Source organism: Betta splendens, chromosome 9, assembly GCF_900634795.4.
Source record: "Betta splendens chromosome 9, fBetSpl5.4, whole genome shotgun sequence".
Lineage (NCBI taxonomy): Eukaryota > Metazoa > Chordata > Actinopteri > Anabantiformes > Osphronemidae > Betta > Betta splendens.
Window position 1 is genome coordinate 24,304,639 of NC_040889.2, and position 11,321 is coordinate 24,315,959.

Here is an 11,321-nt window from a genome sequence, read left to right on the forward strand (position 1 = left end):
AAAGCACCGGAGCCTGTGGTCTTACGCTAATGCCACCCAGATGACAACAGAACCGGGCTTCCTTTTGTCGTAGATGCGTTTTGAGCGCCCGTCGATGGCGACTCCCTCGTCTCCCGCGAGCGCATAGCCTGTAGCGCGAGGACGAACCCAACTCAACGCGATTCCACTCTATCACCTTGCTTTGATAAAACCTAATTTCCCAGGGGCTTCAACTTCACATGAACTCCGTCGGGCTCAGTTCCTGTGCCAAGGAGCCGACGACTTAACATCTAACACGAGCGGCGCAGGGGTAGAACACGCAGGGCGCGCCTTTGCTTTCAGAAGAATACAGCATTGTGCGGCGGGGGAAGAGTGCTAGAACCTTCAAACCCCTCTCATTTTAACTCCCCCGCGGATCCCAGTGCCATTTTAGGCAAGAGTTCTCCACGTCTGCTCAGAAATCGCTGTGACGCCGCTCTCGAAGCAGGTCAAAGCGCGCGTTGGCGTGTCTTCTTCTATTAAAAGAAACCAGGCAGGAGCTGGCCTGCAGCTCGGGTCAGGTCGGGTCACCCGGCCGCACGTTTATCAGTAAAGGGTGCGTCTGTGCCGTGTGTGCGATAATTAGCAGGACTCACAGATGTAGTAATACTCTCTGCCCGGTCTGAATTCAAAGCCCAGGGAGAAGGGGGTGAAGAGCTGGAACTTCTCGGAGAACTTGAGCGGTCCGTTCGGGGAGTGCGGCCTGTTGCACTCCCAGCGCTTGAAGCCCTTGGCCGTGTGGTCGCACGTGCTGTAGCCGTCGTAGTTGACCATGTAGAGGATGTAGCGCTCCGTCCGCTCCTCAGGCACCGAGTCCTCATAGTGAGGGCAGTAGACGTCCAGGTAGTCGTTTATGCACACGTCGATGTGGTAGTCGCCTCGGTGGAACCTGGAGGACGAGACAGACGTGTGCGTGAGCTCAACGGACAAAGAGGCCGAGCGCTGGATGCAGGGGAGGGATGCTAGCGCGCCCTCAACGCTGCACAGGATTTACAAGCAGCTGCACTCTCTGCCTCTGGCTTCAATAAGTTTGTGTGGGTTGGTTTATGTATAAATCTATCACGGCAACAGACATTTACTCACGCATGCATCTGTCTTCGGGAACGGTCGCGAACTGAAGTTGGCGAGAATATGCTTAGAAGAAAACAGGCTTCGTAGGAAAACACATTCACTTCACTGGGAAATAACAGAAACTATAAAGACAGACATCTTGAGGCTGAGAGCGATGCGGCAGCGATCACGGGGGATACAAGACGGTCTAGACAGTAAATGTCATGATGGGAAAAATACAGAGGCCGGTCGTCCCCGGGGGCCGCGCAGGGAGACATCTTTACGGCTGCGGTGGGCTAGAACGGGCCACGCGGGGTCACGGGGGTTCGATACGTGGAAACAGACCCAGCAAAAGGCCACACACGCGTCCACGCTCCGCCGCCCACAAAATAACACCGTCACCTGTGGAATCTTCACAGACACCAAACTTAGAGCACAGCGGCCGCGTTGATTCGAGGATGGGTCGACCCTGGGGGGTGAACACCACGGTGAACACCGGTAAACCTGCGGAGGATGTCCTCCATTTACAGACACGCGTTTGTTCACCCAGAAGCCAGGTGCCGTGGCTTCTACCGAGAGTTCGGGTGGAGCGTCTCCTAAAACTTCTGCAACTTTTAATTGAAAGCTGCCACTCGGGCTCCTCAGCAGGGCCCCACAATGCACTGGGGGCGAAGCGTGTAACAGGATGAAACAATTTTATCCTGAGGAGTCCAGCGCTCCAGGATTAGCATAGCGGAGCGGCACAGTGGCCACACGGGGACAGCCTTCTGTGGCCATGCGGTGTCCAGGACGCGTCAAGTTCAACCTCGAATAAAGAACAATGTCCCAAAACGCTGAGTCCTGGAGAAAGTTTCTGTTTTTCTAACAAACAATCAAATCTGTCATGCAACGAATGGAGCCGCGATCATGCGCGTCGCCGGCGTCCGCTCGGCCCGTGCGCCCGCGTGGCGTGAATACCAAATGGGAGGAAGTTTACAGGCGCGGCGCGGAGCAGCTCATCTGTAACATATCATTTAAGACATGTATGTGGAAGGTCCTGGAAGAGGCGCGCGTCTCCACTGCCGCTTTAAAATGTCACCGGCTTAATGGTCACATCCCCTCAACCACTCCACAGCCACAGAAGACCGGGAAAGAGAATGAGTGTGTGTGTGTGTGTGTGTGTGTGTGTGTGTGTGTGTGTGTGTGTGTGTGTGTGTGTGTGTGTGTGTGTGTGTGTCCGCTGCCCTTCTCTCCCTGCCTCAGCAGTCAGTATAGTGGCTCGTGGCCCTGACTGCAAATGAAGCAGGGGATGTTTGGGTGAGTGAGCACATAAAAAAACGGGGACAGGACCGGCATTTGTAACATGCATCACACTCGCGCGCTCGTACTGTACTGTATGTACGTGGGGAGAACTCGCCCAGCACGGTCGCGCACACACACGCACGCACACACACCCACGCGCGCGCATTCGCTTTGTGTTATCAGTTCACTGAGCTCCCTGGCACGTTGGCAAAGGAACAGCAGTGAGACAGCCAGAAGCTGCTAATGGCACTGAGCGAGAAAGAGAGTGAGGGTGAGAAACAGACAGCGAGGGAGAGAGAGCGAGCTCGCTTCCAGGAGAGGGAGGGAGCACAAAGGGGAGGCAGCGAGACAGAGGGCTGCAGATAGTATTTCCAGGCTCCCATCGAGTCAAAGGAGGAGTTATTCGGTCGCCCATTTAACTACTAAAGCTATTTGTTCATGACATAACCAATTGTTGCTGCTTGTCAACGTGTCCTGTAAACTTTGTATGTTTCTCAGACATCTGTGTTCATTGTGCCCACAAAAGCCCAGTTACTGTTGGACTAATAGAGTTCCACGCTCTCGGGCCGAGCCGATGCGGCGCCGTGGGCCGCGGCCGCGGGCACGTGCCGCTCGGGCATACATCAACCCCTGTGTGGGATGCACAGAGGATACACAGAGGCAGCGCCACTCCACCGGCTGCACCGGCGGAATGTAAATCAAGGCCGTGCTCCGCTGGAATGCCAAAGACTGAAATATAGGCCGGAGCGGCGGTACAGTAACGCTGGAGTCAATGGGGGAGAGTAATTGCAAAGAAACTGCAGGGTCAACTAATCCTTCCTGCACAAAAGAAAATGTAAATTAGAGCTGCATTAAAAGCGGGCGTTTTTCAATGATACGGCGTCTGAAACGTGCAACAGGAAGATCTATTGAATTCACGGCAAATAATGCATCAAACAGGCAATTAAACAGGCCGACGCTTCCTTTGCTTCTTATCCTGTCAATAGTATCGATATTAAACTCCCACCACCTGTTACTGTGTAAAAGAAGTTGATCTTTGCGCCTAATTACATCTTTCAGCAGCTCCCTGTTTATGGTTTCAAAAAGTTATTATCGCTATTATCATCATTTCTGCTTCTTCAGCGGAGCTGCAGCATCAGAACCTCCACGTTCGTGTTTCTGTTTGTGCAGATGGTGCTAGCTCGGAATACTTCCTGCTCCGAGCCCAGTGTCGCACACACACACACACACACACACACACACACCTACAAGCACAGACACACACACACACACTCCACCCAACTGCCACAATGACTTCCTCGTATTTTACGACATCCTCCTGGTGACATCGTGAGCAACCTTTTCCACTGCGGCAGCGGAGGCCTTCTAGCCGTAAAACAGGTAATTAAGGTAATTGTCAAATGGTGATAATTGCGTGTCTTTGTTGTGTCACAGCTGTCCCAGCGAGCGGCGGGTCACAACACAAAGCCAGAGCAATCGGCCGGACACGGAGCGTGTGCTCGCTCGCGTGTGCTCCACAATGACGAACTCAGCGATAGAGAGAGAGAGAGAGGGCGAGCGAGAAAGAGGGAGGTAATCTTTATTACCAACTGATTACATTTTCACACCGCCTCCTCAGGCCCTCGGGGCTGTAACTGTAGGGCCAAGTATCGTCAGCGCAAACACGCCGGCGTGCATGTGCACGCACGCACAGATGGAGAGAGAGAGAGAGAGAGAGAGAGCGCGAGGGCGAGAGAGCAGCTGCAGCGGCGGCGGCACGGGTGCAGGCCGAGGTGGCACGCCGCTGCCGCCGCTGATTGGCTCATTTCCATTTCAATTACACAGCCCAGTGACATTGTCGCGCACGGAGGGCGGGCGGCGACGCACACAACCACGTGCGCGGGCGCCGGTGCACGCGCGCACGCCGTAACGCGGCGAGCTCCCCTCAGCCACCGCTCCGAGCTGTGCACCGCTGGCTGCAGACACAAAGCAAGAAGGACGGCGACAGATCGCTAACCCGAGCGAGGGCGAGAGAGAGAGAGAGAGAGAAAAGGAGGGAGGACGAGCGAGCCCAGTCATCGCGCCCGCTTGAATGGCTGAGATTCAATAGGAAGAGGAGCCTCTGAATGAGCTCCACATACTGTACGGCTGCTCAAAGGTGGGAGCAGGGTGGTTCCAACATCTGTGCGTTACACATGTTGCAGGACAGGTTTCCCATTCTTGTGTGTGTTGTTTTTTTCCTCCAAGGCGTGAAGGGCAGCACTTCAGGAAATCACAGGAACGCGTGCATCCCTGGAAGCTGAACCCTCAGGCATCGGCTGATTCAAGACTGCAGCTTGACTCGCCGTGGACGAATAACGAACTGACAGTAGAGGGTATTATTTAACAAAGGAAGGCCCCAAGCGACGCCGCTCCGTGCCCTCTGGTTGCGGAGCCGATGACGAGCGGTCCGGACCGTGGCATCGACCCCGTGCAGGAAGTCGCCTCCGCCGCTTCCTCCCTGCTCCCTTTGCATTTTCTGCTCCTCGCTCGTCCGTGGCTTGATTTTTTTTCCACCTGCCTGCGTTTCCCCGCTCGGCCCCGTTCTGCTCGTGACCCCAAATCAGATCTATTTACATTATTTCACCTCCCCCTGTTGAAATTCATACATCTGATATATTTTCAATTCAATATCCTCAGGCAATGTTCCGCTGCCTGATAAATCAAATCACAGTAACCTAGAAACTACAAATGCACTGGGACCTTAAAAGGCGAATGTGTGATTGTTTCTTTTCTCAACCTGTTTCTGTATCCTGTTGAGTGCGGTGCGTGTGCGCTTATGCATATGTGTGTGTGTTTCTGAAGTGAAAGATCATTTGTTGACTTTGGTCCAAAGGGAAAATATGTTGAGCCAAGAGAAGATGAACTCTGGGTGAACTGTGACTAGAGGCGCGTGCGAGGGACCTTTCCACACATACCGTATGCCATGAACTTCTCCATATAGTTTGTGCAGTTGTCTAATTACAGATGATGGGGCAAAGGGGTCAGAGCACGGAAGACAGGGAACGAGAGGAGAAACGAGGAACCAGGAGACAAAGAGAGGCGAAAGGAAAGCGCGGCCGCTGCTTTTGATCATTTTTGTTGTTAATGAGAGTCCGAAATGGACTCGGCTGCTTCTCCACAGAGGTATTTACCTTGTCATTACTGAAGTGGAGAGCGGGCAGACAGATAACTGCATCCAATACTTCCACTGCACATCTGTAAAATTAAATTCCCCACCAGCCCACTGTTTCTGCACTCCTCTTTTCTGGGAATGGAAAACCTTTTTCTTTTTATGTCTGAGGAACTGGCACAAAATGACAGTACCACCTTCTGGGACTCTTATTGCAGCTCATAATACACAACTGACTATTTCTCTACCTCGGCTTGAACACGTAAAAATGTCAAATCCAATGGGGTCAAGCAACACCAGTTCAGGCACACAGTGAGCATCCAGCGGTTTAGTCCGATCATCTAAACCGGCTCCCAGCGTGTACTTATCCAGCGTTAACCTGTAAAACTCAAGATCTTAGTCTACACAGATTTCCCCTTAAAGGTCACGATAACACGCGGGGAAGCAGCAGCAGAGAGCAGTGAAATCAGAGCGAGCGCCATGTGAGCGCCGCTCGTCATACGAGTTGACAGCCACATTCCTTACTGGTTAACTGGCTGCTAGGTTTACTGGAACGGGAGGCGTCTGCAGGGACTCGGCGACTTCAGGCCTATAGAGTGTCACGTATCAGCGGCGCGGCCTCCGGGGCACGGTGGAAGACTCCAGGAGCCTCAGACGTAGGTTTTACGTTTTTTATATGCAGTATATCCTGCAATAGACAAACACACACGAGAGCGTAGCTGCTGGTCACGGTGCATTTTACTGTGTCCATCTGTCGGAGCTTTATGGAGGGTGCACCTCAGGCTCCGAGCAGGTGGTTAGCCCAGTATAATATAGCGACTGTCAGCGGCGAGGGACGTTCCCGTGCATTCCTTCGTGCCTCTTCTCTCCCTCTATCCTCCCTCGTCCTCGCTCCTCCCCCCCCCCGCCCCACTGTGATCTTACAATATTCATTTCTGCCATTTACGTCTGTCAGCGCTCGTTTTGCCCCGGGGAGACAATGAATTAAGAGCAGTGACAGATACGTTCTTGTTCTGCTCTCGCTGCTGAGTGAAGCGGCGGAGATGCGGGGGCTCCGGCGGGCGTTTGATGTGCTCTGCATCGGCACGCTGCAGCGAAAAAGTCAGACAGACACTTCCTCTCAACTCACCCAGGCCGCTGGTTTGCCAAGCAACCGTGTTTATGGCTGTGGAACAGGCCATATGTGTGAGAGAGCGGAGGAGTGTGTGTGTGTCTGCGTGTAAAAAGCTTTCTTTATGTCTCCGCTCATCACCAAGGGAGTTAGGAAAAATGACACATCCCCCAACATCCTGTCAGACCCTGGGGCCATTCTCCTGAATCATTGCCGTCCCAAACCCGCTTCGATTCCTTTGTAAATACTGTACGCTCTGACATGTTTACCGGGACCGCGGTGATGGTGGGGGGGGGGCGGGCCTGTGGATGCATGTGAGTGTATGCACAGTCACACATGAGCGGTTACTGTCAATTAATAGAAATATATCACCGAGTGTGTGCGATTAATCATAACTCGTTGTTTTATAGGGACGAGGTATTTGGCAGCCGGGACAGAACAGCAGCAATGAGTCGTGTAACATGGGTTCTCGCTCTGTGCGTGTGTGTGTGTGTGGGAGACGGCGAGAGACCCACGGGGAGGTTGGTTCTGTTTACTCCATCACCTGCACTCGGCTCTGAATGGCCGGCGAGCTGTGATTAGGTTCCAGGAGGCTGGATAAACACAAACAGCCCACATGGCTGCTAAACGCTGCCATGTGTCTACTTACATAAGAATAAGTGTAACTACACACATTAATGGGTGGGGTGACACGCATATGCACACACCACTATGAGCGATCACTGCCAGGTGCGTGTTGACAGTGGATCACGTCACCGGTGAGGCCCGTAACAGGAGCCAAGACGTTGCAGATTGCAGACTGATAAAACTACGGGATGAAGATCTGCAGCAGCTCCATCTCGTTCCTCCTCTCACAGTCAAATACTGCATTTATTGTAGTTGTGCTGCCTAATTTGCCTGCAGCCTCCGGAGCTGAAATAGTCTTTTCACATGAAATGAAACTATGAATAGACTGAATGATACCTTTTGGGACGTAGACGATGCTGTAGAACAGAATAAAAGGATCTGATCACTCACTAAGAATTTAGACATGCGCATTAATGGTAGTGAATTTTGAAAAACACACTACTGTATATATTATATACTCTGTTTTGCATCGTCCACAACATGTGGCCCTCCTGCTTTTGGTGCATCACAGAATCACGTCGACCTGTGTTTCCTCCCTTGTTGCCATAAGAGCCCCCCTCACCCCCCGCTCCCGGCCTCACTGTCTCTCAGGACAAGCGATCAGCAGATGGATGGAGGAGTGAAATGAGTAGGAAAACTGGCAACGAGGGCAGCGATGGACCAGGCGAAAAGATAAAAAAAAAAAAAGAGACAGAGGAAGCGTGCCATGTGAGACAGCACGAGGGGGAGGAGGAGGAGAGGATGGAGGGGAGCACACGTGGGAGGCTGCAAAAATCATCATCAGACTCACGCCGCAGCCTTTTACACAGGCCGACGTCCCCGCACATGCAGCGTGCACCCACCGAGCACGTGTGGGCAAACACGCGGTGACCTTCGAGGCGGGCGACCGTGGAGCTGTGTCAGGATGTTATAATGCCAGCGCCTTCATAAAACCCCGGCCCCTTTCATAGTTCACAAACCGCCCTGCGAGCGCTGCCGTGTGTGCGCGCGTGTGCGCGTGTGTGTATCGGGCCTTTTATGAGGCCACGCTGGGTATGTAGCACTCCAAGAGATGGCCATAGGAAGCCAAATGGTAGCAGTTATCTTTATCTGCGGGAGATAACGGCCCCGCTGACAGATAGTAGCTATAGTTGTGCATGTTTATAAATCACCGTCGCCGTGCAGAAAGCCTCCCGCCTCCAGGGGATCCCTCTTATCAAGTGAGAAAGCCCTACAGCCGAAATAACCCTTTCAAATCCCCCCCCCCCGATAGCATCAACAACAGGTATTCGCGCCAAGCGCTTCATCTCCGCTGCAGGATCTCGAAATCAAATCAAGGCTGGAATTTAACCCAGGCGGAGCCGAGACGGAGGGTTGACGTGGGAAGATAAACGTCGGGCAATTCATCACCAGCTTCGCTCCAAACATGTTGTTGTGTGATGTGGTATTATTTAAATTGATTTCATGAGCCTGGAGAATGGGCCTGGCCCGCTGCCACTCACCTTATGTTATGAAACCTATTGAGCGGCCGGTGCGATGCTGAAGCGCTGCTTACGCTATGGGCCCGGAGTGAAGCGTCTCATTAAGAGTCTGCGTATCTGCATGGATTCAAGGCGTGACTGCGTCTAGATGGGTCGTTATTGTCTGAGCCACGGCGGCTTCAGGCTCAGGCCGAGTTTCAACACCTCAGCGCAAGCAACAGAAAGTGCACCCGGATGAGTCACTTCAAACCGCAGCAGCAGAGAAAAACTGGCTCCAAGTGAAAGTTAGTAAAATGTCTCTTCCTCACAGACGCACTCATATTAAAAGTGCATTACTTTACTGAAGGACTATTAAAAAAACATGATGCGATAATGTGACGCCGGCGTTTCGCCACTGCCAGTATCTGCATCAGTCTAGACAGCGAACACCTCTTAGTCACAATGTCGTCTACACAACGCAGTTGTTACAGTGAAAACCCAATCACAGCCTCGCGACTGGATTCAAGGCGCAGTCCAGTCAGTTCCGTGGGAACTTTCAAGAACGGCCCAAACTGCCGCTCGTCCTCGCGGTTGTGAGTTCGGCAGGCAGGAGATGCGGTTGATGTGGCGGCAGAGGAGGTAATTTCCACAGCATCTGCTGATTGTAAAAAAAAAACAAAAACGAAGCGGCGCGTTCTGAGAGCAGATGGTTGTGGGGAGAAGATGGACGTCCTTCACCAGCACCCGGAGCTAAAAACGCTGTTTTCCCGCAGGCAGGTTGTTGTGATTTTGCTATTTACAGTAGAATGCAACACGCTAAAGTATTTATATGAGCACACGCGTGTGCAGGCGAGGTGCAGGAGCTGCAACCCTGGAGGCTCCGCGTCTCAGCAGGGGGCCGACACGCGGCCCTCTGCTGATTCTTCACGCCTGTGTGAAACCTCCGTGCTCCTCCGAGTCCTGTGCTGCAGATGGACGCGTGCACGGACGTCTTTATTAACGCAGCGGGTTCGGGCGTGCGTGCACGCGGGTGTTCGGTATGAGCCAAGCATTTTCCAGGACCTTCGGGGTGAGCCTCCCGCGGAGGAGCTGTCAAGGTCCCGGGCGGGGGGTTAAGTGGACTGCCGGGGTCCTCGGCCTGCGCCTCTTATTGTGGCCAAACGTCTCTGTTATGAGGGCGTTGGAGGTTAGAACACAATCCAGACGAACGCACACACATTTGCATGATGAGTGCTCGGCTGCCTCGGTTTCTGCTGTTTATCGCAGGGGAACCTTGCTCAGTGCTGAGGGATCAACTCCCTGCACACCTGTACGTAACGCGTCTGATTCACCGGGAGATAATGAAAGGGTGAAGGTAAAGAGTAACAGCCTCTCCTGCTTAATTGAGTTGCGTGGATGATTAAAGTTGTGGCAGCGTGTTTAAGATCAGCCGTCGCCGCCGAGTCCCGGAAGCGTCCTCGTCTTTCTGTGCCGCCCTCTGAGGAGACGTCCAATTCTCTTTGGAAGGCGCTGCAAACAGGATGAAGCGTGCGAAGCGGGCGCCGCCGGTCCCCGTCCTCCGCCTTTGATGGCGCCTCAGCCCCGTTTAAAAAGGCCAGTTTGACGGAGCAGGAACTCTGTCGCTTTAGTGGAGCTTTGTGTCACGTCAAAGCAGCTGAAAGATGCTCAGCGCGCCTTTGTTCTGCAGTACGAGAGCGCGGGCCGCGGGCAATTAGCGCTCCGGCCGCGCGCGTGTGTGTGTGTGTGTGTGTGTGTGTGTGTGTGTGTGTGTGTGTGTGTGTGTGTGTGTGTGTGTGTGTGTGTGGCGATGACCTTACACTTGCCTGTTCATGATTATCTGTTTCTTATTCTCATATTTGGAGTCAGCGAGCGGCACCTAAAACCCACGCTACCTTTATCCACACACAGCCCAGGACCAAGACACACACCCACACACAAATCCCTCCTCAAATCATTTCTCGTTTAATAGAAATTCTGATTGGATCTTGCTCAACCAAAACTCACTTTGTATTCCAGCTAATTGGCCTAGTTGAGTTTCCCCTACGGAGGGAGGAGGAAGGTTGTGACACCAAATCAAGGTCTTTAGGTCACGTCTTGCTGGGTACAAACTATATTCCGTTCACACTTCCAACCGTGAGTTCATGAACTTTTGAACCCGTTGCATTGCAGGAGGCTGAAACAATAAGCTCCCGGAGAAAAAAAAAATACATTCGTTACACTAGCAAATGTTTTGGCCCGTCTGGAGCTGCTTATTTATGTGCTCCACTTAGGGAAAAGTCGCTCCCACACACACACACACACACGGAGGGCTTCATGGACGCTAGTGGTGACACGCCATGGACAGGTTTGGGTTCTGACCATGTGTGGTCTAAAGTTAGAGCAGTTGGAGAATGCCTTCCATCCGTGCGTCCACCCGTCGCTGAACACACACTCCGCCCCAGCTGTCCCGCTCCCGTCCCCCGACCTGAGCGGGCTGTCAGGGCGTCCCGCTTGAACACAGCACGCCGCGCATTCGCCGCATTCCACTGAGCCCAGAGCCCCAGCAAGCGTTAGCGCCGCCGCTCATCCCAAATGTTTCAGGTCTGATTCCTATCGGCGCTTGTATCAGATACGATCTCCTCCTCCGTGCGTCGTCGGCGCCGCGTCTGTCTCGCTCCACCTGTCG

The 11,321-nt window shown here is 53.1% G+C and overlaps 1 protein-coding gene across 2 annotated transcripts in view; it reads right to left on the bottom strand.

Moving 5' to 3' along the window:
* Positions 1-11,321, bottom strand: part of efna5b (ephrin-A5b) — a 71,758-nt gene that overhangs the window by 14,913 nt on the left and 45,524 nt on the right. For both annotated transcript variants that reach the window (XM_029161041.3, XM_029161040.3), the window contains exon 2: positions 615-907. In XM_029161041.3, coding sequence (XP_029016874.1) covers positions 615-907 — 293 coding nt within the window. The remainder of the gene's footprint in view (positions 1-614; positions 908-11,321) is intronic.